Raw genomic sequence first — 26,387 nt, 5'->3', positions numbered from 1 at the left:
ATGTGAAAGTCCAAGCTCTTAAAATGAAGGGAAATGTTACACTCAGTATCCTATTACAATAGTTTATTGTGTTCTCAGCTCCACCCATTCCCGCCCCTATTCTGTCACTTTATGCCTCTATAATCTCTGCTGAAACCTCACAAACAGTTCGAACACAGCCTTTCACTCAAGTTGGAAGAATGCTTTTTTAAGTCTCTGCTCTAAAAAATAGACTTGTTGAGTTGCACGACTGAAGCAAAATCAATCGGATTCAAACTATGGATCTATAAGCCTTGGGTGGTTTCCAGATGAACTATTATCTAAGTATTGAAGACACGCTTTTGTTTAGATTCCTCAAAGTAAAGCATGCAAAATGTTCAATAACCAGCCCTAGTTCTACAATCACATTACCATTTTACAGGCCTTCTCCCCCCCCTTGTCCATGTATCATTGCCTCCCTGTGGCTCAAAAGCAATGTTCTGCATCCAATAAAAAGGTATTCTGGATGAGAGAAGCTCTTCATGTCTTTGGACTCGATGAGTGTAACCCAAAGAACATAATGATTGCGCCTTACCTTTGGCTCCTTGCTTGGCGCCTCTTCCTTGACCGCGGGGACAACTTTAAAGGTGATGGCCCCTTGCGACTGGGCCTGAACATTGGGAAAGACAAGATAGATACACCAGTTTAGGGACAAATTAGGGGGCGGGAACACCATTTATCTGTTTCGCACATTTTTCACAAGGCACCTAATTCAGTGAAAGTCACACAATGCTAACCACTGTATTATTTTTCAACAACGGAAGGGTTATAAGGATTGGATGACCGTGCTTGGCAGGGATAGGGAGCGTGTGTAGGGGTAAGAGGAGGAGTGTTGAAGGCTATCATCAGCTCCGGAGGCCTTTGTGTCTGTGAGAGTGGGCCTCCAGAGTTTAAGAGACTGTCTTTCCTCTCCAGTTGTCCCCCCTGGCAGACTTCAGGCCCATGGCGGAGCTTGTTTGAGGCATGTGGCGCAGGCTGCTTGGAGAAACTACTAAGCATCAATCTCATCCAGGGGGACCGCGTGGCTCTATGCATGCGGTCTAAAGGCCGGGAATGACTTGCAGAGAAAAGCCAGTGTTTGGTTTTCTGCACTGCGATGCGAGGCACGTGGTCTTAAGTGAGTTAGGGGGAGGTTTTTTTTGCCATCACAAACAAGGAATGTTATTTTGGCCAAGGGACTGGAGCTAAAACACAGGAGAAAAACTCTTGGACAGCACACACAAAACAGAAAGAGGGCAGATGAGGCTTACCAGAATACGAATGATTTCCTCCGGTTTCTTGTCTTCCACAGGGATTCCATTGACCTCCTTCAGTTCATCCCCAACATGAATCAGTCCTGACAAACCCACACAATATTCTATTATTCTAATGTCCTAATATAGGTAAGCTACTGTTTAAAAAGTCCAGTTCTACTAAAGCCTAGGGATGTGTACAGTACACTATATTACTGTTTATCGTAGTGGTGGTATTAGAGATTGGAAAATAATCAAAACTTTATTGTCGACACATGTAGAAAGTGCCTTTGGCTTAACTGTGGCAGAGCTGAACAACAGACTGGACACTATGAACACATTTTTGGATGGAAACCATTTGCAAAACAAGTGAAGCATTATACTCCATGTTTGTAAAAAAAAGTTATAAGGATGGCACAGAACCTAGGGATGTATTCAGGTATTATCACTGCACTTGAATCCACGTCAGACTTCATTCCCCACTTCAAATTCACATACAAATGTATAAAAACATGTTGGAAACTAGGAAAAACTGACCACTTCTGTCGGCTGCCCCTCCTCTCATGATCCGGGCCACCAGGATGGCTCCTGTGTGATCATCACGCATTATCGTTGCTCCCTGCAAAACAGAGAATAGAGAACATTTGAATGAGCTTAAAGTACTTTTGTTAAAAGCTGCATCGTCAAAATGTCAGGTCATTGCCCAATATTACAGAATGGGGGCAATTCGGTCAACACACCACCCTTTTTATAAAACACAGACATGGCATTTTCACTTTCTCGCTGTGATATAGATACTTTTTGCAAGTGGTTGTTGGGGTAAGGCACACCACCGTGAGAGACCAGTTTAACGTATAAAACAATTGAAAAAAGCTTAAAAGATTTAAACAACTAGTCCCTCCGTGGATTCTTGAAGCAAGTTCAAGCTTTCATTTCTTCAAAGAAACAATACTAGATTAAACAAATTACTGAATATAAGCATGCCAAGTAAAAGCATCCAACAATTTTATGTCGCTCATGGCTTAGAAAGAGAGGGGTAAGCTAAGCAGGTACGAGGCAGCAGACTCAAAAGACCAACTCAAACACACACGCTCAATCCTTCCCCGTCCTCCTTTGTGGGCTTAGTGCTCAGCCAGAAAGACACACGGAGAAGAGGATAGTGTTTCTGCTTCCTTATTGCTATGCTAAACAAAGTGTAGCATTGATGCATTTACCAGCTAACCAAAATAGGCTCTCCCTTTTAGAATAAAATAATAGGTCGGACGGGTGCCAACCTGTCAATGTCCCCCCACAAACACAGTCTGTCTGGCTTGGATTTAAAATGGAATAGGATAGCGAACTGCAACCGAATGTGTTGCGTCATCCTCGCTTGGGCCTTACGACTCGAAACCAGACAGATGCAGCGTCTGGTCGACACATAGTTTGTCGGGCCGCAACTCATCCTTCCACCCTTCCCCTAACTGCTATTCCACTCATCCCCAAAGGTTGTTTTTTAAAAAAGCAACAGGCTCACCCCGCACACTAGCCGTGCTTTATTTCAGCTGTCCTAACCCACTGCCGCCCAGGTGGACCGCTGGAGAGTAACAAAAGCTAGCTGCTCAGGTTTGTGTCACTTTCCTGTTTGCTTTCCTCCGACAGGCCCAAAGTAGATCTGGCTACTACCATGGATGGGAAGCCCAGGAGGAGATATTAACAAAAACAGATCCTCAAAGACCAAAGGAGCCTCTGGTTTGTGCCACTTCGCCGATGCCATTAGCTTGTCATCTTGGTTGTTTTCACGACCTGTTCACACTTAATGGTTTTCATCCTAGATAATGGTTTCCTCAAGGCTTTTTGGGGTGTGGAGACTGGAAAGGACATCAGGATAGGACAGTGGTAGGGTTTGCAGAGAGTCGCGCACCTAATAGAATAATGGGGCTAATTAGAGAAACCCGAGAGGTTGCAGTAGGAGAAGAATCGTTGCAGCAGGTCAGTGAGAGGGGAAGGCAATGTCAAACCCCGGTGTCAGGGTCACATATAACCTCTCAGTGTGACTTAAAGCAGCTGTTTGTGATGCAATGGCCCTCAGACAGACAGGAAAGTGTTTTTGTGAGTGCGTCTGAAAGAATAGAGCGCTGCAGGGAAAGAGATGGACTGTGACAGACAACAGGGTGAGATTGGGAGTCTGCAGGAAATCTCACAGGAGCATTCAGACATGTGGTCATTAACTTTGCTTTCTGACTCTCCTTTTTTTGGAGGCTGGCTGATGGCCAGTGGTCTGATGGATGTTTTTATTGTGTCCCTTGGGTTCCCTGGTGGCTGGTGGCAGTCTAAAGGCTAACTAAACAGCACAGAGAGAGCCTTGGACTCCGAGTTTGTTACGACAAAAGGCTGTCTGCATAGACTCCAGAGACATGCTCTCCATCGCATGCCTGTGCCTATCTATGGAATCTGCTCACATATGGGGTGTTGATATAAATCTTGTTTTGACACATATGGCTTAAATCATATGTTGAAAGGCTGATGCCATTTAGAAACACCACTTTTACGACTTTTATTGCAAGTGGCAATGGTGATTATAGAGCAGCACTTTTAGCATTCAAACACGAAAGCGTGGGGTCGTGAACCCAGATCTCCGGGAAGCCATTTTATTCCCATTCAAACCACCATGCTTTATGTGTTTTATACAGCAGCGGAGGAACAAACTCTGGTGTCAGTGGACAACTTTGCCCATGCTTGTTTTCCATTTACCAGCAGTGACTCTCTACGAGGAGTTATTCGAAGCAGCAGTTATTTAAAGGTCTTTCGTCTTCGTGATTCTGACCCAATGCCCTTCAACGTGATGGGCCTACATCGGGATGCCAAGGCAGCACCAAGGGAGAAATAGATTCATGGAGGGAGGGGGAGCCTCCCCATATAATCTGGCCAACCCCACTCTGAACTCAGCCCTGGTACGGAAGCCAAATGAGCTCTGTCCGATAAGAAAAGCTAAGAGAAGCGAAAACGCTCCAGTGGCAACACGAGCGAGCCAGAGAGAAGGGTAAGTGGAAGAGCAGAAAGAGTCTGGACTGACAAGTTGACTGGGAGGGAAGCAAAGAAGGCAGACAGTTGGGGTCTGAGTTGAGAGTAAGACTTTTTTTTTTGTGTGAGTGATTTAGTAAGTGAATGAATGAGAGGTAGATATAAATGTAAAGGATATGATAAGAAATAGATAGTAAGACATGAAGAATGAAAGAGACGTCCTAAGCTGTCCAATGCAGAAACTCAAATTAGTCTTTACCTAACCTTCCTAAAAGTCCAATAAAAGATGAGTATTTTTGAAGTATTGCAGTACTTAAATTCTTTCCCTACCACGTTATCGCTGCACAAACGTTGCTGAAAGTTTCAAACCTGCCTCCTGCATTTCACTGCATAGATTCGGAGACAAATTTAGATTTGTGACAGCTCAGTATTAAAGGCCATCTATTTTACTATTTTTTAACAATATATTATAAGTCAAAAGATGTCTCTGAAGGGTTTGGATCGAAACACCAAACCGATCATGCATTGATCATTCCATACCCCTCTGTTTCAGCCCTTTTCCGAAAGTGCTGATTCTGTATTTGAAGCTTTAAATGAAAATTAACTTCCATTCCCCAACCCCTCTGCGAAAGTGTTTGGTTTAAAAAATGACAACGGTGCTCTAAGAGGAGATCTGATCAGCTAATTTTCAGACCGTTTTTTATATAAATGGATAAGGACAAAAAGAGAGAGAGAATATTGTGCCTGAAACTTTACGAATCCCTCAACACAGAGGAGACACGTATTTATAAAAGACCTGGAAAATTGGATTTAGGTTTAGATAGAGTTGAACCTAGTCAACCTCAGTGAAGGCAATATGGAGGTAGAAGGTAAAAGGTGTCAGAAAGTAGCCTAAGTTCAAATCGACAGCAAACTGTTGAAATAATCACACCTCACTTTTTCTTTTGCCATTCCCAAGTTTTCCCAATTCTTGATTATTTCATGAGCGCAAAACTTCCCCCTCATTAGAATCTATAGTCAGATTTCATATTCTCAATCCTCTAGGGGTCCATCAGCCTCTCCTGGAGGCCTGACGAATTGGAAGCAGTGCGAGGCAGCTGGAACAAGCAGGGCAAATCCAACATCCTGAACTCTGCATCACCTCCCCCTGTGCCTTGATACCCTATGGGTGCCATCATCAGATTCCAGCCATGCATGGCCACTAATGAGGAGTCCTTGCTCTGTTAAACAAATACATAAACAGTCAGGCTAGAAGCTAAATAAGCTCCATGAGGTGTGCGTGAGTGTATGGTGGGGGGGTATATCAGGAAGAAACAAGGTAGGTAAAGACCCTCAAGCACCTAGAAGGGCTTCCTGGTGTAGCAGCTAAGCATTAGCACAAACTGATGGCAAGGCTTACAACGAGCCTTCAACGCCTACTGGCACATGGAAGCCATTTCAGACTTTTCCCTGCGCTTGGAAACAGTGCAGGAAGTCAGAAGGGGAATGTCTACGTCTGTCAAAGCACATACACGCATGAGTGACAGCATGTGTAGGTGTGTTTTTGTGTGCATCCAAGCACGTCTGCGTGTGTGTTTCTATGAGAGCTTCTACCTGAAGTCAGGCCAAACTGGCCCAAGAGAAACCTCAAAAAGACTGGATGATTGATGCTGGACAGCCACTAAGCCTGATGAATGGGCTACGCTATGTTAGCAATTAAAGACAAGGCGCCACTTAACCATCAAGTGGCTCAACTGCTATATTTGCAAGAAAAAAAAGTTAGATCTGCGCACACAAAAGCCGGTGAGCTTGTTAGGGACTGATTTCATCTTCCTGTTGTCAACCATTGCTCCAGTTTGCACATTAGATGAGTGTAAAAATAGACTCAAATGAGCAAGTCCTTTCCAGTAATGAAACATTGTATGGCAGAAGGAACAAAAACACACAGTCAAAAATAGAGATGAGAGGGGGGTCATCGTGGACTGAGGAGGGCCTCCTAGCTGTGGTCAATTAGTCATCAGTAAGGCAATCCGAAGCCTCCACTCCTAACGTGATCAGCTCCATATGCAGCCGCTGCTCCCAGCTCTTTTCCTCCATTTCTAACACATAAATGCCTCTGATTGTTATTGTTCGGCCGGCCAAAACGCAAAGGCTTAGTCTCTGCTGTGTGATGAGGAGAACTGGAGCGACGCTTGTCCGTATCAAGCCATCGCCCCTCCCAGCGCATGCACTGGAGTGCACATGCAGACATCGCAGCCACATTAAGTACGTGATGACAAATGGCTCACACCTCATACAGAGCAGAAAAAAAACGAGAGAATAGGGAATGAAATTTGGATGTATCAGAGTGTGTTTATTAGAGGGAATGGAATGGAGGCAAGCTTGTCCAGGGAACTGTCAGCGCACAGTAGTGCCATGAAACTTCAGCAGATAAGAGGGGGAGTAAGACAAGCTGAATGTTGGATGTGTCATCATGTTAGCTTGCATGCCGATTGGCCACATTGGGTTTCTGGCAAGCTGTGTCTTTATGGGGCAATTAGAGTGCCCTCTGGCTGATGGACTGGATTGATGGCTGGATGACATGATGGAAGCTGGCTGGCTTGTACTCCGGTTGTATGGATGACGAGAGAGCTGGCTTGTTGTCTTGGCCTGGCTCATCACACGTCTCGGGGGCTGGGGCAGGCTATGTGTGGCCTGTCTGGTAAACGCCACAGTGGAAAAGAAGGATCCAAGGATCTCTTTACCTTGACATGGCCACTTCTAAAGCCACTCCACAGTTCTTAACTCGCCAGGGAAAACAAGCACGGCGTTCCATTTCAAACACCGACCCCCTCGGCCCGTAACGACAACTCAAAACATCGGCCCGTGAACCGAACCCAAAACTGTGGCATTTGACAAACATTATTTCTCCTTCCAAATTGAGAGCGACAAGGGAAAACAAACACGAGTGGCCCGGGCAGAGAGGCCAACGTGTTTTGACATTATGTCACTTAACAGCAAAAGTGTAGCAGCGACAATAAACTCCTGCCGACTGCTGTGTTGACTGCTATGTTTAGAGGTATGAACACAAAGGTTAGTGGAAACACATGCTGGCGTTCTTCACACCAGATGTCGATCATGGAAAAAGCTAAATACAAATTGGGAATGGGCCCCCTGGACATTACAATACAATTACCTCCAATCATATCTGGTGTTGGAGTGTGTCATTTCATCTTACCTCACTGAGATGGCATAGAGCTCCCCACACATGACCGTTCCACACACTGAGAAGTGCCTATTTACGAGTTCTTACATCCTTGAGTCTCCACTGCTGCTCAGAAGGTGTAAAATAATGTAATATTCGGTCATGATCAGAAAATCCATTGGGCGTTATGGTCACCTATAAAGATTAATATAGCGCTGTAAGAAATTAGCAGGAGCCCAAATGGAAAGTGTTATTGTTGCGGAGGGGGAGAGCACCTGAGCTTTTACGTCAAATGATTGCTGATGCAACAAAGCTGCTGGCCAATCCCCTCTGGGTGTCCTTGTGCATGACTTTCCACTCGTCTATTAATCATTATCACTTGTGATTGCAACTAATAAAAACGACTCACCCCGCCCCCCAACCTACCTTTCCTCTCTTCATTCCTAGACTCCCTCTTGCACTAAGCCAGGCTCTGGTTTCTCTTTTTATTTCCTTAACCCCGGTCTTGACCTCACCAGTCGTAATTAACAAGTGTACTGAGAAAAAGGAAAATTGCGGGTCATTATTTTCATAATTATGGTGAGGAGGAGCGATTCCAGGAGAAGCTGCCAGGCAATGTAATGCAGAGGGCCTTGTGACGGAGCGGCTTACCTTCATTTGTCTTCCTCCACCCACTCTTTCCTTTTCCTCCTCTGCCTCTTTAAACCTTAATGTTAGCTCAAATCATTACCAAGTTGCTATGAAAACACACTTAGCAGCCCACCTCAGGACTTCAGACAGGTGCTGGCGAATTTGGGTGTGTGAATCCGTGTGGCAATCTCACCAAATGTGTGTATTTCTTTCCATGCTGTGCGCATGACTCACCATGTAGACTGAGTGGAATCGCCGTCTCTTTGCTACAAGCCGGACAGTGCCAGATATTTAGTCATTATGTACTGTATGTGTGTGTCTTGTCTCTCGAGCCCTGCATGAGCACATACAAAGAGACAGTTGTGTCACAGAGAGAGGTCTATCTCTGCTCTGGGATTGTTTAGTGTTTTCCCCCCGTCGTTATCCCGGGTAAAGAAAACAGCACTTTCACATGTCACTTCTCATTTCCAAAGTGGGCTGGGAAGCAGGGCCGCTGAGGAGCACCCGGCCCGACAGGCAACAATGCTCGCATTCAGCCCTCCGAGGCTCTCTGGCTCTCGGAGCACCGAGCGGAAAAGAGCAGGAGTGCTGGGGATGTGTGTCCACGTTTATGATTACACATGATGGGGAGGAAGACATTTTATTTAAGAGGGCCGTAAGATTAAGATCTGGGAATGCCTCAGATGTGGCTTTGGAGGCCGTGCATGTTTTCACATTCATAACCCGGCGGGCCGCAAGGGTGGTGCTACTAATAGCTGCTGGACGGAGTCTTCCAGAAGAACATGCATATGAACAAACACAGGCTTTGATTCTGCCATATGGGATATTGTGCATTCTGTATGAGTTTGTGATAAGTCAATAAACACAAATTAATTCAGGTATTATTATATCTAAACCTTTTATATGTTACTAGCTACCTATCCTGCATCACTCACCCCTATAATACTATAATATATAAATAATAATTAAGATATAATACATAATCACTCCTACAAAACACAATATAATGCTAAAGAACACTTCTTTGCCAGCTTGCGATCCTTAGGTCGAAAAGGTGCAACAGAAGTCCCCAGACAGAATCGAAATAATTATCTGCAGGCATATGGTGCGTCTATTAACATTTAGGTCAACAGACAACCCGTTACTTTTTTATACCTTTTTACTCTTTGTTTTAATAGGTGGTGCACAGGGAGTGTATAACACAATAAAAGACCTATAAATGACATCATGCTTTCTCTTTTAGCAAGTGTCTCTTGGGTGTCAGAAGTGCAGTCTAAATCTTCTTTCAACTCCCTGCTTGAGGTTTGTAAAACAACGCTTGCTCTGGCTCTTTTAGATGACACGTCAGTAGCTTAAAAGGTTAGTAAGGTAAGGTTTGTCAACCAAAGGTGGAGCTAGACAAAAAGTATTGTTCTGAAAGCCACCATTTCTATGTAACCGTATTGTTTGTGTTTACAGCTGGCAAACTTTTATTTATTTTAGCATTAACACACCACAGCGCACCGTTGTATGTGCACGTGTGAAAATGTGTTCATGAATTCCACGAAAAAACACAAACAAATGAACAGAACATACAGATAACATCCTTAAAATAACAGACACTAAAGAAGGCCATTGAACGTAGTGCATTCATGACACAGCAAAACTCATCAAGGGTGAACAGTGTCAAAAATATGCAAAAGCAATTCTACACTTTAAAAACTCATCAGATCCGCACGAATCACACGGATGATCAATTTTGGATTCAAACGCCCATTTTGCACCCCTGCAGTGAGCCAGTCAACACCGGCAGTGCGCTCCACTTGTCCGCGTGTTATGAGCATGGTGCTCCATCTTCTTCTGCAACGCTCCCAAGACACTGCCGCCTAATCCATCAAGTGAAAGATGTATTGCTTTTAAAGCACATGGGTCTATCTTTAAAACACTAACATGTGTGCTGTCTGCTCTAATCTCATCTGCTCCATTAATTCCCAGCCAGGGTCATTACTTTCCTCTTTCCAGTCTACTTTTTGATGTAAACAGACAATATAAAAGTCACTTTTTTGAAAAACACCTCTATTTAGTCTGCGTGGTAACTCTCTCAATCACTAACCTCTCCAAATGTTTCAAGGATGCTCAAACTTTATTCATCCAGTAAACTAGGGTTTGTATACCTTTACATCTAAACACTTTAAATACGTAATCATTTAGATGGTATTAAGACTGTCTGAATGAATGCACTCATGAAGACTTCCAGACAAATGAAATCACAGCAGACCCAATTGTGTCAGAGGGGGCGTGCCTGCTGCAGATGAGAAAAGCATGGCATGTCAAATTGCCAATAGCTCATTCCTGCGACTGCCATTCATGGAAAACTAACTCCGTCACGAACCGAATCGATCACGAGAATTTCCTGCCTAGAAGCAATTATCAACTCCCCTTATAAAGCAAAGAAAAAATCCACCGCCATCAATCTCACAGCTGGAGCTTTTACAATAACAACGTTGGACATGTCATCTGAATTTGTATGTGCAGCAACTTATAGAGCTTTGAAGTTGCCCTGGTGCTATTTGTGGCTCTGTAATGAGAAGTCCAGCTGATCCACTGGTATCCAGTGACTGGGGCGGATGGCCTGGCTCAGTAATGGTATATCTGTATTGATTGGTGGTAGCTGGTGCCAGGCAGGAAGCTGTTGGAACTGCCAACTGTATGGCACACATTCTACAGTCTAGTTTCCATTCGGTTGTACCCGATGACACCCAGTCATCATTGGAACAACAGAGCAATAAGACACAGAGAGCGGAGAGGAAGGAGAGTGATAGAGCCTGACATGGATCCTGTCACATTCCTGGCAGTGGAGGTTTTATGGCTGCTAATGATGCCTAACAACCTGGGATGGAAGAAGTGAGTGAAAGAGGGATGGATAGAGTCAGTTTTGCACCGAAATCCAAAATAGTAATGTAGTGAGGTGCATTTATAATTCTGCATTCCTGAACTGCAGGTGTTTTATAAGACAAAGGGAGTGAACTCTTCTTGAAGTGAAATGCACTATAATGAAGTTGTTGCCTCTTAAAAACAATAATGTCCTCACATCAACTCAAATAAAATGTTAGCCCGGTGAAAGAAATTACTATTGGAGAAATAGAAAAACGGTGTGCTAGTAGTAGGAGGACAACTCAGGATGAACTGAGTGGGAGAAGTGTATGAACGTTACTCTGACAGCGATGAGAGCCGCCACCGACTGAGTGACATTGAGCAGGTTGCAAGTGATGTAGAAAACGAACGCGAAAACAGTGGGGCGTGCGCGGAAAGCATCTCCACGTCTGCTATTTACATCTGCGTCACTGGACTTCCAGAACATCCAAATGAGAAGAACAGAGCCGGCCACAGCAGGCTTGACAGCCTCGAATGTTCTCACATAATACCGATGGTCAACCGGAGCAGCTGTGGTGTACCCTGCTGTGGGCGTTCAGAATCGTCTCTTGCTACTCAACGCATTGTGTGTGTGTGTGGGGATTGGGTTTTTTCCATAATGCTTTGGGACGACCATGCAACTCCTTCATGGCAGTGGAAGTCAATTAAGTTCTTCAGCCAGCAACTCAATACTTATGATCACAAATGTTTAAAATCTGGCATCTCACTACAGTAGAACTAATAAATAAAAATGACACTTAAATCTAGAAAGATTGGTGATTTAAAGCTGTATTAACAATAATGAAAGATGTAACACTATATAACTTGGGGGACTATGCGGACAAATTTGTAGCTCATGTTTTAGGCCCGTCTCGATCCTCCAAGCTCCTGTATTTTTTTTGTTTCGGATGAGTAGTGGGACACCAGTGCATTGTAACTTCCTCCAACTTTTGACTCCAACTCCGAGTTCTCCTATTTGTCAGTCTGCATTCAAGCCCTTCATCACCGGAGGAAAACCTCACCAGTATATCAGCAACACCGACACATACTCCACACTGACGCAACCCCCTTAATGCTCTACCAAAGCTGTTCTGAAACCCTATCCAAAATAACACATTCTTTTGATAAAAACACATGGCTGAGCTGATGTTTCTGTATGCGCGCACATGTTTACGCCGCTCTCCAAACCCAATTATTTCAATGTCCTGACACCTGAGCTAATAAATCTGCCTGTTTGAAAGCAGCGGGAGAGCAGAGAGTACAACAGAAAAAGGAGGGGAAGAAGAAGGGGGGAGCAGGTCCTGGAAGATAGAGTTTTTAGTTCCACTGAAATGTCGCATGAAGTCAGGCTCTAAGAAATGATCGTAATTAATCAGAGCTACTGAATACAATCCACCCAACTAATCACAATTAACTTAATGGATGAGCCACAAGGAAGGGGGAATGCTAACCACAGCCCAGTCCCTACAAAAGTGTAGAATGAGACAAAGGCAGATAGTGAAAAAACGAGAAGGGCAAAGTAAGGAGGGATGGAAAAGAAATGAGATATTGTAAAGCCAAACTCGAGATTGCAAATTTTAGGCTGATTATCTAAAATGACGAGTTAAAGGGCACATCCAAATCAATTTGGTGCGGCAGGGAAAGAGGACCATTCGCAATTAGAGGGTTTTTATTGGTTAGTGAATTGCTGTGCTTTCACTTTATCTGACCTGCAGGTCGTTTCCTTAATATACGATTTTATTGTTCATTAGGGTCAGTTTCCCTTTAGAGATGGACGTGATGACAACTGTTAAGGGGCCAGAGGTAAATGGATAACCTTCACATTTAATGTCTAATTACAGGGTCACAAAAATAAAGTAACTTCACCTCCACAAATTGCAAAGTAACAAGAGGTGTATTAGAGCAATTTCACAATTTGTGCAGGATTTTGACAAATGTCAGCACATGCTCAGTTTGTGTGTGGTGGAAGGAGCGGCTCTGCTGGAGCACTGGATCAGATTTTCATTCAGAGCCAGTTCGATTAGTATGCTTTACTTATATTTAAAACCTAAATAACAAAAGTTGTACGAGGTGAACATATGGTGGTGCTTTAGTGTAAAATGCGTTACTACTTTCAAAAGTGGAGGAGGTAAAGGACTGTTGAGAAAACAATAGACATGTACATTAGGGGAAACATAGAACAGCGAAGAGAAAACAGAAATACAAGAAGGATGTGGAGTTTGGGGAGTAAATTGTGTTTAAATGTTTCACTTCTCTCTGCTTGAAATCTTTAAAAATATGTCATATATAGCATAGTACAAAAAAACGGACACATTCGGAGTGAAAGGGCCTTTAGCTACACAGTCTATTTATAGTATGGATTGTAGACGTCCCAATTTTTCTAGCAAATCTACATTTCTAAAGCTTTATTCCCATAGGAACTATTTGACAAATGCAAGTCGTACTCTCTCGAGACACATTCATTCTGCAGTGGACTTAAGAGTCATAGGTTCTGACCAAAGGTGTGTACATACGACTAGAATGATGGAAGTCCTTGTCAAAGGTTGCAAACCCTTGTCGAAAAAGAGGCCTAATCCTGTAAGGGAATTCAAGCAGCCCTTGTTTTGGTGCCTGAGTAAAAATGGAAAACCATCACACTTGACATTTTTCAGATTGCTTGATACCACAATAGCAGCCCTTTAGAATTCTTTCTTTTCTTTCATGCATACATAGAAAAAGTATGCCCTGCAGAAGAATCCGCATCACGTCATGCCTAACTATAGCCACAGGCGATTGTGGGTCCTACTGTATGAGCAGTGAGAGGGCAGCTAAGACATGCACGAAAGAAAGGCATTCAGTAAAGTGCTGCTTAGAGTTTTGTAAGATGTCAGTGTAGAGTGTGTTTCTCACTTCTGTATAATTACTGTAGTTGCAAAAGCACATTTGGTGGGAATTGGTGTTACATTTAAGAATAAGCTGTCTTGTCAAAAGCAGGCTGGGAGTAGCTTGATTCCGTGCTATAAATCAAATGAAGTAGCCTGGTGTGCATCAAAGCCTGTAGGGATGAAACATAATTAAATTTAGCATTCTGTAGCAACAAACCAGCTATTTCAACATACTGATGATATATTGCATTTGAAAACCCACATCAAATAAAACCACTTTTAAATTGAACAAGTATTTATAAAATTGACCCCTGAAAGAACCCCGGAGGCACAGCACCTTTTCTATTTAGGTTTTTCAATAACCAGTCCGCACCCTTAACCTATAAATTGAAACTCATTCCCTATATTACTAGAAAAAATGCATCATACATAATTAACACCTTCAACGTTGTACAATAACACGCATTACACATCGTAAATGTGTGTTAGAGACGTCCTCAGGAGCCAAATTTACTGAAACAAAAAAGAATCAAGTTGTGTAATGGAATAACACCGGCTAGATGATTAAGCTGAACGGTGCTGGTGTTAATCACATTATGGTTTAAGGGAATGCAATCCAACATCACAAGACTCGAGAGAGAGGCCGGAAGAGGAAGCGCCCGGGACAATGTGTGTTCAAACGGGAGAGCGAGAATTCCTGCTAGCCACATTATTACGCTCAGCAGCTCTGCAGAACATGCAACCCAAAAAGGGTTTAGGTGTGTACGCCTTCCCCAGGGGTGTGGTGAAAGGAGTGCGCCGGCCTGGAGCCAAGATGGTGGTCAGAGTGAAAACCACAAAGTGAAAATAGAGGCGGCCGGGGCCAGGACACGTCCGGCATAGATCAAAGCTGGGCGGGGCCTCAGCACACAACAAAGTACTTCAATGACAGATGGAGGTCAACAACTTGAGTGGAAGAGTGTTTACGTATGTGCTCGGGCCCTGAGGTCAGCGAAGAGAACCAAAACAATGGAGAAACTTAAGGCGACAAAGCTGATGAAAGTTAAAGGTATCAGGTGCAAACAAAACCAGCGGGAATTAGGTAAAGTGGGGTTACAGAAGCCAGTTCAAAAAGAGCAGGGAACACATGGAATGACAACCATCAGACGACACATACAGCCCAAGATGTCACTACATTGAAATTTGGGACAGACGCCAACAGACACGGCTGGGTGTTGACGTCTGGGACGATGTCTTAAGTGCACGGACGTGAGAAGCTTGTTACAATGAGAGAGCAACACTGACCAGGATAGAAAAAGGAAGCCGTTCGCAGACAGTGAGCCTAGACTGGCTGAAAATACTCATGGCCAAGAGCAGGGTAATTGTGGTCGGTTTTGGTGTGCTTACAACTTCAAGGTTGTGGGTTGGATTCCCACAGGCAAGTACCTCAAAAGCATGTATGGTATTGGCTTGCCCTGTGGGATGTATGCTGCTTTGGTACAAGAAGTGTGTTCAGAAACTAAGCAAACAACGGCAAGATAGCAGGATTCAAAAATATGTTAACCAGAAATGATAAAGAACCTGATGAGATGTGATTTCGTTAAGTAGTTTTATAGCTTGATTGGGAAACATTTAGCAACAAATATTCTTAGGCATCCCTTGGCTCTATTCGGGAATGTTGCGGCCTATGGTGGATGCTTTCACACCCACGCTACTAGGGCACCCCAAAGACATCATTTTTTACAATCTGTTAACTTCCCAAAACCATCTTTCAGACTTCTGGGAGCTGCTGAAAACCACGCCGTGCAAATCAAAACACACACTTATGATAACTGACAACGTTACTTACGAGAGGCTCCTTGTTTTTGACTAGTCTAATGATTTTCACAGAATCCTCATCGTCGTCAATGTCTTCGGGCAGAGGTGGTAGTTCAGGGTCGTAACTCTTCTGGGCGATAGTGTCGTGGACCGACAGGAGGCTCTAGAGAAAGAAAGAGAGGGATTAAATGGGGGAAATTAAATAAGAGGCAAGGTTTATCAGTCAAACCATAAAGGCCTTTTTATTTTAACCTTGGTCTAATTGACCACATAAAGTCTAGCAAAACATGCCATTAAAAGTTCAATCCATCATTTCTTTTTTTAGAAACAAATGCAGGGAGGATGGTTATAAATTGAGGTGTCCGCCTTAAAGGCTGGGTGATGAATATGAGCGCATTCAGAGCCAGAAGTTGGAGCTACATGCATTAATTGCCATTAGCCCCACGCTCTCCCTACATACATTTCTCTGATTAAAGGCCACCAGCAGTCACCTGGACCACTGCTCACCAGGGAGCACACGAGTGAAAGGGTATGGTTTAGAATACCGAAGCGTTTTAGGGCAAAGTGAAGCGCTGTTCTGCGCTGTTCGTCGGCAAACTCAAAGTAATGAAGTTCTCAGTGGCCTAGGATATTTCGCACGTTCATGAGCAGACATGAAAAAGAGACGGGACGCAGACAAGAATGATGCCATTGAGACGTTCATTTTTCAAAACTATTTAACGACTCCATGTCCGGACCAAGATGCAGCTGGACGCGTGCTGCTTTTTCCGTGGTTGAGGAGAGGGGAGAGAAAAGTGAGAAAAACATCTTCCACCCCGTGTGCCAGACAAAAGCATAGAGGGAGAGGGGGAGAGAGAGAGAGAGAAGGATATGGTGAGAAGAGGAGCAGTGTGTTTTATGACATGGGAGCATGCTGCAGTACAGCGTTCAAGATGTTGCTAAGTGGGAGCAGATGAGAGGAGGAGACACAACTGGAGCTCTGTGGCCTGGATCCACCGAGAGACAAGCTCCACACACACACACACACACACACACACACACACACACACACACACACACACACACACACACACACACACACACACACACACACACACACACACACACACACACACACACACACACACACACCACACACACACACACACACACACACACACACACACACACACACACACACACACACACACACACACACACACACACACACACACACACACACACACACACACACACACACAGGTGTCATACTTTTATTTTGTGCGTGTACTGTGACATGTCTCCATGCTTTAATGTTCAAAAAGCTCTTTATTTTTCTCATACTTCCTGTGCTGCACCTCTTTTCACCCTCTGTCTGAAACCAGAGACCAGTCTGTTCTGATTGGATAGCTGGCCAGCTCTGCATGAAAGGCATGTGTTGGAGCGCTAGCCAATAGCAGCATGAGTGTAATGGCGTGAAGCAAACAAAGGGACTACAATCAAGGTGTGCGGGAGACAAACTCTGGGAACTTTGGGATATTAGCCTTTGCAGAACATTCACATGCACAAAAACCTATATACACTAAAAGGGAAACCCCAAAGAGCATAATAGGGCCCCTTTGAACTTGTGTCTCTTTTTTTTTAACTTGTAGTCATCATTCCTATCTGCATTTATAACATTGTAAACATCCTTTGGCCTGGACCTTTGTTGCAAATTATTCCATCCTCCTCTTATTTCTTGTCATCTCTTTCCAATTTGTAACAAATACATAAATTGGCCAATAAGAAAATTAAGTTAAGTTAATTGCTGTGATTTAACATGGCAACATCCATAGAAAAGAAGGCTATCTGGGCAAGTAATCCTAGCGGTCTGGCCTTAATACAAGTCTTTAATAAATCCCTGGGCTAGTCAAACTTTTTAAAAAGAGGAGTGGAACGATGAAAACATTGACAATACAATTTCATTATAACAAATAGAAACCATGGGGAGATCCACAAAAGTAAAATCTAGATTGTAATACTTGAATTGTTCTTCCTGACCCAGTGTTAACCCAACAAAAGGCTTCAACTGAGAACTCTTTAATTTGACCTGTAATTCTATTTCTTACAGTCTTAGTCTTCCTCTAAATACGATAGATCTCTTTTGTTTGCTCTTCTTCAATTTAATCTTACTTTTTCAGGGTTCCCCCAGGATTTTTAGTCTTAAATTTAAGACTTTTTAAGACCTTTTTAAGACCACTTTCAATAAAATTTAAGACCAACGTCGCACCTTCCCTGGTATGCGTATTAATGAAAAAATTGAAAATCAATCAATCAATCAATCAATCAAATAAATAACTTTAATGAACAATATGCTCTGAGGACAACAGCTTTCAAAGATCTGCTTCAACATAACATTCACCATATTTAAACACAATAACTGTGTGAGGAGTGCATGTATGCACATGCACACGTCTGTGGGTGCGCCTTTGTATGGATGTTTTTTCCCAAAGTAACCTACAGCCTGTCTACACTGTATTTAAGTCATTAATTTAAGAACCATTTAAAACAATAACTGTGAGGGGTGTACGTGTGTGTATGTTTGTGTGTGCGTGTGCCTGCATTCGTCTGTGGGTGTGCCTGTGTGCGGTTGTTGCAATCTACACTGTATTTAAGTCCTAAGACAGAATAATTTAAAACAATAACTGTGAGGGGTGTACGTGTGTGTGTGTGTTTGTGTGTGCGTGTGCCTGCATTCGTCTGTGGGTGTGCCTGTGTGCATTTCAATAGATCCTACAGCTTTTGGAGCTCAGCTCTTTTGGCAGCAATCTGTTCGTCCAGTTTAATGAGTTCAGCCATCTTTTCCTTGTGGCTCCTTCTAAAGGCATTCGATTTTGCTATTAGCTCCGCCATCTTGCTGCCTGCTTGCTTGGCTTCAGCCTGGTCTGCCAACTTATCAGCATCCCTGAGCAGATGTTCGGCTACCTCCTTGATGGATCTTCTGTGCTTTCTCAGTTGCTCCAGGTTCTCCTCAATGGCCTTTCGTTTTTCTGACTCTGCTTGAGATTCTCTCTTTTTTCTCTCCGTCTCAAGATGAATTCTATATCTTGCTCTGGAAGATGAGACCGAGGAAAGCAGGGCTGGCGTGAGGGGGACCTTGGTAACCCCTCCATGGAGAGAGATGTAGTCACAGACGATTCTCTGCGCTACAACGGTGTCTTCGTGAATGTTAGCAGTTTCAATTTCTTTGTTCACCGAAAAGCCCCGCTCAACTGTTGCCTGCCCGTGTGATAGAAGTAGAAGCTTCTGGATAAAGGACCAAAGTTGTGGGTAGGTCTCACTGATGATGTTGCTTAGAAAGACATCCAGTCTTTTCTTGAATGGCTGGAAGGACTGAAATTCTTCAGTTCGGACCTCCACGGACAGCATCTCTGAGAACTTCTGGGTGATCAGATCACCTAAGAAGAGTGGATGAAAGAGCATTCAAATAAATGTATAGCTACAATATCAGTAATATATTATTATTCATACGACTGCTTGATCTAATGTCCTATTGTGCTGTGTTAGCATATGCATTATGTTATAATTCTTATTACGTAGTTCCTATTTTTTGACCATCGGCCGCATTGGGAAGCTTCAATGAACTGTCACATTAAAGAGTGTTACAATACACTTAGTGCTATGCACTGCACAGCATTATTCTAACTTATAATGGCATGACAACAATGGCATAATCAGGATAACGAACTGCATTCGTAGATAAAACAAATAATGCACTTTGAGGTGTAACGCCTGTGCTACCACTTTGAACATGCAGTATTTTTTGATACAAGAATACCATGATGTTCTTTATCCCTTACGTACAGGTATTACATTAGTAAATTGTATGCTTATGTTTAGACCTCATCAATAAAATAATGTATGAATATGTACCAGCAGCAACTCCTCCATCCAACTGTCTGTCTTGTAGAAACTTCCTGACTATGCTCTTCATCTGTTTCTGACACAGTTCAGGGTTGCTGTACATAAAGGCTGGGTTCAGACAAGTTAATTGTCTAACAATCGGAAACTTCAAAGGGCTCCTCTCCTGAATCTTCTGGACCATTTTGGATAGACACTCCATGCATTGGTTTTGAAAATGTAGGATGGAAAGTTCCTCTGAGGATTTACTCCGCTGTTGGAGTTCCTAAGGATGAATAAGGAATAGCTGAAGTGAACTGTCCCTGATTACAACACAACTGTTTACAACACAACTCTCCTTGCTCTTTCCCTTTAACCACCAAATTGCAATTTTGTGAAACGCCTACTTGTCGGCCATGATTATTTCCAGAATACCTTTATGGCAGTCTCTGCACCAATGCCGATGTCCACTGCCTTTGGATGCACCCTCGACTGCTTGTCAGTGACATCAAGCCGTACCAAGTGCTGAGGTGTGACATCAGTCAGTAGCTCTCGCTTGATGAATCGCCTCAGCAAATTCTACAAAACAGGGAAAACATATCCGAGAATGAAAATGTCTTTGGGACACAGTAGCATCATTGTCACAATACACTTGAACTATTTGAAATTGATTATATAGATGTAGTCTGTGGTCACATATTGGCCCAAATCAACCAGCAGTAGTCTTATTGTAATGAAAAGAGATGATGTTAAATAAAAAGACATATATTCACACAGATTCACTTAAAAGATTCAGCTTACCTTCAGTAATTCAGCCAAGTCATTGGCAAAGAATGGAAGCACAGGTTCATCCGTTTGATACTTTGTCAAGAAGGGTGTCACACTTCGTGAAACTGCCATGAAAAAATGCAGCTTTGCCAAAATAAGAGGGTCTTTGGTTGCCACCTCGATGGTGTCATAAGAAGACGTTCCAGGGTTTGGGAGCTTCTTGGTTGTAACAGCATCAACATATTTCTTCATGTCAGGCCAGATCTCAATGGCTCTCTGCACTACTGGGAGGTTCTCGATCCAGCGGTGACCACAGAAAGGCAAAGCAAAGGTTTTGGACTTTGTAAGATTGCAAAAATCCTCCCTTCTTGCTGGCACATTGTGAAAAATAGTATGAAGAGCTCTTAAGAACTTCTCCATATGCCACTCAGTGAATCCACATTTGACAGCATTATGTAGAGTGTGTAGCCCACAACTTCCCACTACAACCAACTGGGCACCCCCAAAATGCTCAGCATGCTCCGTCTGCAGCATCTCAAGAAAACGCCAATTGACGTTGGGTCCGTCCATGGACAAAGAGACCATCCTCCTCAAATCAAGGTCACGTAAACACTCCTACAAGAAATATCAGAAACAAAATTCAAACACCTTTGCAGTATTCTGTCATACAATATAAAAGTGCTCTATAACCATTTGTATCATGCTTTGGGTAGGGGAATATTGGATTGAACAAGTTGCTGATATAACAGTTTACACTATATACATTTTCATATGAAAGGGCAACAGATGTTTTTATTTGTTTTACATTTTGTCAGTCTTAACAGTAATAGACTACATATTACTGTGTAAGATTATAGAAGGCCTATTCATTATTCCACAGTACTGCTATTCTTGCAGTTTGTTGCCAGACTGTGTGAAAAGTTACTAACAAAACTATACTAGACAAATTGCTAATAACTTGTTCAGCTCAGTTGTTTTAAGAATTGCAATTCTTATCTAGGTAATGCACGGTAAGCAACTAAGAAAACGTGATGACTCAATATTGACAAAAACGATTTCCTCTAGATGGCAGTAGCGCATTAGCGCGGGCTCTGAAGTTAGCATGGGAATAATTGTACAGCCCTGTTTACCATTTCATAAAGTAGCCTAGCTTATCTCTTGTGCAGAGCCTCTCTGTAGCACGGATATGCTCTGCCTATATGGACTTTAATTTCAAAACATCCCTGTTTTACCTTTAGATTACATATTGAATTATCTTTTATTAAGTATTCTTCAGAAATGTTATCTGTAGCAACTTACCTTGAAATTACTGAGAAGGTCCACCGCCTTTGCATGGCCCATGAACTGCGAGCCAAAATATCGTGATCGAACACGGTCACCGTCCCAGTAGCGGAGATGGATGTCAAGCTGTTTGGTTTTTGTGCTTTTGTTGAGGCTTTCGTCCAGCATTGGCACAAAACCAACAGCCTGGTTTACCTGCTCGGTGAGCTCCTTACTGATAAAAGGGACGAGACCGAACTTCGTAAGATACGCTGTCTTGTTGCTCCCGCATGAAAATGTTGCCGCGATTTGAGAGTCAGGGAACATGCATTTGAATACATCGGTGATGCCCTCATTGGAGGAGTAGGAGTGGTGTTCGTATACTGTCCTAAGAGTCCATATTACCTCTGCCTGCAGAGTTGGTGTTGACCCGCACAGTAACCCTGACAGTGGTACCTGCTGCAGTGGTGTAGCGCTAGCCACGGAGGTAGACTGCACTGAAGGTGGCACACAGAAAGTTGCTATCGGTGCCTGGCTCGAACGCACTTCAACCAATTTTGTGTGCTTAGCACTCTTCATATGGGAGTTCAAGGCTATATGCCCCATGGTCCCAAGTTTGAAGGTTTTTCTGCATAAAGTACACTGTGCCTCCCACACATTCCCTGGCACAGGCTGAACCCAGTTATACTTAGCGTCGTGTACCCACGACGGATTGAACCGACATTTGCCCATCTCTAGCAAATAGAGTAGCCTACTTTAATGTCAACACATTTTTTTCGGATTTCACTTCGCGCGAACTCAAAGACTGTACCAAAGAGAACACAATGCAATGCAGAGGGGGGTGTCAGCGTCTCAATCAGTTTACAATGAATCGGTACAGGTTGCCTGATATTTAGGATGTAACCTACTAAAATGCAACGTTTGGGTGTTCTAAGATTCGCTGTAACAACGAACAAAAAAATACATGTTGTGGCGCCGTATCAAATAAGGAGGTGGATGAAAATTAAGACTTTTTGAACAAAATTTAAGACCTGTGAACAAAATTCAATACCTTTTCAAGGCCTTAATTTACGAAAACTAAATTTAAGACTTTTTCACGTTTTTAAGACCTCGCGGGTACCCTGTTTTTACCAATAATTGCCCGGGATCAGTTTGTTCATCTCTCAGATAAAGACCAAACAATGTGTTCCTGGGATTCATCCGTACTGTACATAAACACACGCCTTGTGTGGTATTGTATGACTGTGGATGCTGTCATTATAGTATTGAACTATTCTCTTGGAACGCAGAAAACCAAAATTGTTTGCAGATGAGGACAATAAAGTAAGCTGAATGAATCCACAAACTGTGCTCGATGTATAACATACAGTATTTTATTGTGCACAATTCAAATGGTATGGATGGAGATTTGCAGGGCAGTGATTTGACCGTCAACGATACATTTGAAGGTTTAGCTCTATATGTGAAAATGCATGACTCTATAACACAGCTCCAGCCAGTGAATGAAAGTAGCTCTTCATTCAGAGCTGAATAAAATATCACAGGGCAAATATTGACAGAAGAACGCTTCTGACTTTGCGGCCACCATCTCTAATCCTGTTTTCTTTTACTTCTTTTTTTCCCACAGGGGTTATGTGAAATACACTTTTAATTTGCCCTTGTATCAAATACTATGAAAATATCCTTTGTTGAAAGCCAGCCTGTGCCGTGACATCTAACTCGGAGAAAGGGAAAGATTTTTAGAGTTTGAGGTTGGATACATGTGGCGTTGTGGCTCTCTTTATGGTGTTTGACTGTCAGTCACTGTACAGGCGTCTATCAGTGTCTCAGCGGGGTGTGACACCCATGCAGGCCTGGTGCCCGGGAAGCAGAAAAGCAGGGATTTTTTGAGTTGTCCACCATTAGAGTCTGGAATGAGAATAGGCTCACACTGAAACAATTTGTCATTCAATTAGTTGATTGACAATCAGCCAATTCATTTGTCTGATCTAACCCGTGTAAATAAATAAAACCCGAACTCAACTGTTCAAGTCACAAATCATGTAATTTAAATAAACATTAGCTGGATCTAGCTTGTCAAATATGACACATTTTTCCCATTTTTTATCACAGCAAACTGAAAAAGTTAGGATTATGGACTATGTTAAACAAAGGGGATTTAGAAAATAAATAAACCTTTCCTTTATTCTGACATTTGATAGACTCGATGATAAACACACGATTCGTTTTAGCTTGGACACTTTGTTGTTGCAGAAATGAATAAAACAAATCTACAAAATGTTACAAAGTTTAAAGAACCCTACACTTTCCTTCTCATGCTCACCTCAACCTTTCCTCCACTAACCTGCCAGTGGTCATTTCCTCTGAACTCTATCCGTCATTGGGCATAATATCCCTCATTGTGAGTGTCCTCTTATTGATGGCACTTCCTCAAATCTGGCATTACTCCCCACTGCCAAACTCTCCCCCATGGCCATGCCTAACAACCCGTAACAGAGCCAAAGCTAATTCCTTGTAAAAACTCTCTAGGAAGTAGCAATAACAGATGCATGCTAATAGATAGCACATGGTACGTGCCCTGGCTGGTGACCGTTGACATACGAGTACAGCTACACAGGTACAAATGTTTAACACACTCTGTATGGAAGCTTTCTTCCTGGGTTGATAGGACTCAGTGGGTCTTGTTATGCCTCGGTGTCTGTGAATTAGCCGCCTAATCAAATCTAGAGGTATATCCTTTTATAGGCCCTGCAGCTGAGGAGAAAAGAGAGTGAGGGACGGAAAGAAAGATGAAGGGCAACGAAGCCACCCTTGTTTTCCAGGCATCCCGTCCTTTCTCGGTTCACGTGTTTGTGTTCATTAGGCATAATAGGGATACTAGAAAAACAGATCACTGAGCTTGACTAAATAAACCTGCTGGTACATTCCTGGCGTTGGCCTCTCATTAAGGCCCCCCAGGCCCAGTCACGGGCCCACTCGTTTTTCCGCTGCTATTGGTGCGGGGTAACTGCTTTGCCTATGGGCGGGAAGGACCATGCTGTGTGCGTTCTGCCTCTGAGACGCTGCTGTAGGCCAGCTGGGATTTGACACTCGCGCCCACCCCCCCTAAGCCTTGAACCTCAGCACGTACCGCCCCGAGTCAAACTCATTCTGTGAGCGTGTACACACCGTCCCTCATACAGAACAGCGGAAACAGCCGGCCATCATAATTGGCACTTTCATCACTGTCAATATTAGTCTTGCTGAGGGGAGCTAATACGGGTAAAAGTTGTTTTCTCATGTGCAAATCGTAAAGGAGAAAGTTTGTGGCAAGGAAGAGAGGGGAGTTTTAAAGAGTCTGATTTATATCCCCACCCTAGGAATGGATCATTTCAGCTATAATTAAGAGTGATACAGTTACTATCGTACAGAGACGCCATTCAAAGGCTGCAACCATCTGCTTGTGTTTTACACCCCCGGACCTGTGATTTACACTCGGGTTGGCTGGTACGGTATCAAGTGCCCTGGAGGACAGATGGAGACAGAAAGAGAGCAAAGTTTGGAATTCTTGAAGCCCACATGCTGCCTACAGCGCTAGACATCATGTCAGGAGAACATCAAGAGCCTACAGTCACAGCGAAAGCCTTCCCTCCAAACCTAGGTGCTGGAATCAATCTATTGTTGAGCGATTGTGTTCCAGCAAGAGCATTCAAGTTCCAGGCACTCGAAAGTTGAACCAACACGAAATAGTAGAGCCAGGTCGTAAAGTTGAGAGGTATAGAAGTGTGCGAACACATGCAGATGTCGATAGCTCACTCTGACAACTCTGAGTTTGATGCTTTCAATCTAAAACAAACACACTAAAGGCGAGTAACTCATAGAACGTCAAACAAAGAAGATCCAGAAACTCCAGCTTTCATTTGATGTTTTGATGGACAGATTCTGTCCGTGTATTATCTACGAGGTGTTTTTCTTTGGCATCTCACAGCCGTGATGCGTTTGACATAAATCTTTGTTGTAGTCTTGGTTCAGTGATGAAATGCCAGCGCACTACAGGTCTTCTCCCTTGGCCTCTTCTGTGCTTCTGACAGAGCTCTCGGCCAGCATTAAAGGAAGGAGCTGCCGTATATTTTTCATTGTTTGGTGTGGAATTGTTTGGCTGACCTTGCTCTGCACTAAAGCGCAGGTTGGTTGACAAGCGTATGGAGGTGGTTAGAGAACAGAATATTGAAGTATTATGAAATAAAGATGGAAAAAGTACACAGGGTTTGGTAGAAAAGGCTCAGATGGTAAAGTTGCAACACAAATTTCAGTTTAATTGTAACAGGTTTGAATTCAATTGAGGTTCATAGAGAAGATTTCCCATAAGTGACCCAGTAATTTATTGGGTAACTGATGGAAATCTACATCTAATTATTAGGGATTTGCACCAATTTGAAAACTTTGAAGATTCATGGACTATGCCGCACAGATTTGTATTTTCACATTGTGTTAAAGTCTGTTAAACTGTGCACTTGTGGATAAAGATAAGGCCCCCAAATCCAAAAACAAAAGGTTCACTGCAGGCACAAAACAGTTTGCTTTCCTGCTTGCCACACAATGGGAGGCATGGACCTGTGTGAACTAACACAACCATGATTAAAAATGTATACAACAATGTAGGCTTTTCACATTAAAGTACTAAATTACTTAAATCTTAAACCAAAAAAGGCTGTCATAAATGTCATACTAACATCAACTGTAGAAAAATGTCAAAGAAATCACCAGTTTGGATCAAAAGTTGATTAAATTCTCATTGTATCCATTATTCACGTCATACATATTGAGGAATAAATGAAAAGAAATTAGGGTGATGTATTCGATACGTAATTCAAAACCATAAATTAAGAAGTATGATGTAAAAGAGTGACGTTTGGTAATTATAGG

At 43.0% G+C, this 26,387-nt stretch overlaps 2 protein-coding genes and 1 long non-coding RNA gene across 6 annotated transcripts in view; 1 reads left to right on the top strand and 2 right to left on the bottom strand.

The window, feature by feature from the left end:
- mpp7a (MAGUK p55 scaffold protein 7a) overlaps positions 1–26,387 on the bottom strand; it is a 128,070-nt gene that overhangs the window by 38,968 nt on the left and 62,715 nt on the right. For all 4 annotated transcript variants that reach the window (XM_063912857.1, XM_063912860.1, XM_063912861.1 and 1 more), the window contains exons 6-9: positions 15,628–15,759; positions 1,788–1,869; positions 1,269–1,354; positions 554–628 (exon numbers count right to left, since the gene is read on the bottom strand). In XM_063912857.1, coding sequence (XP_063768927.1) covers positions 554–628; positions 1,269–1,354; positions 1,788–1,869; positions 15,628–15,759 — 375 coding nt within the window. The remainder of the gene's footprint in view (positions 1–553; positions 629–1,268; positions 1,355–1,787; positions 1,870–15,627; positions 15,760–26,387) is intronic.
- Positions 17,770–20,462, top strand: LOC134883766 (uncharacterized). The gene is made up of 2 exons (XR_010168329.1): positions 17,770–18,884; positions 19,564–20,462. It is a non-coding gene; the product is annotated as an uncharacterized LOC134883766 (long non-coding RNA).
- On the bottom strand, positions 17,900–22,604 carry LOC134883765 (uncharacterized). Its single transcript, XM_063912167.1, has 5 exons — positions 21,522–22,604; positions 20,256–20,837; positions 19,890–20,033; positions 19,488–19,740; positions 17,900–19,012 (listed from the first exon to the last, which is right to left on the bottom strand). The coding sequence occupies exons 1-5, from the start codon at positions 22,212–22,214 to the stop codon at positions 18,348–18,350; spliced, it is 2,337 nt and encodes a 778-aa protein (XP_063768237.1). The 5' UTR covers positions 22,215–22,604; the 3' UTR covers positions 17,900–18,347.

This window comes from Eleginops maclovinus, chromosome 21 (genome assembly GCF_036324505.1).
Source record: "Eleginops maclovinus isolate JMC-PN-2008 ecotype Puerto Natales chromosome 21, JC_Emac_rtc_rv5, whole genome shotgun sequence".
Classification (NCBI taxonomy): domain Eukaryota; kingdom Metazoa; phylum Chordata; class Actinopteri; order Perciformes; family Eleginopidae; genus Eleginops; species Eleginops maclovinus.
The sequence above is the reverse complement of the archived record's forward strand: the minus strand, read 5'-3'. Positions and strand labels throughout refer to the sequence as shown.

What these genes read in the sequence shown, in the direction of transcription:
- LOC134883765 (XM_063912167.1), bottom strand. Translation starts at nt 22,214, where the DNA reads ATGGGCAAATGTCGGTTCAATCCGTCGTGGGTACACGACGCTAAGTAT. An exon ending in GTGCAGAGACTGCCATAAAG is followed by an intron (nt 19,741 to 19,889) that starts GTATTCTGGAAA and finishes ATTCATCCTTAG; the next exon opens with GAACTCCAACAGCGGAGTAA. An exon ending in GGATGGAGGAGTTGCTGCTG is followed by an intron (nt 19,013 to 19,487) that starts GTACATATTCAT and finishes CACTCTTCTTAG; the next exon opens with GTGATCTGATCACCCAGAAG.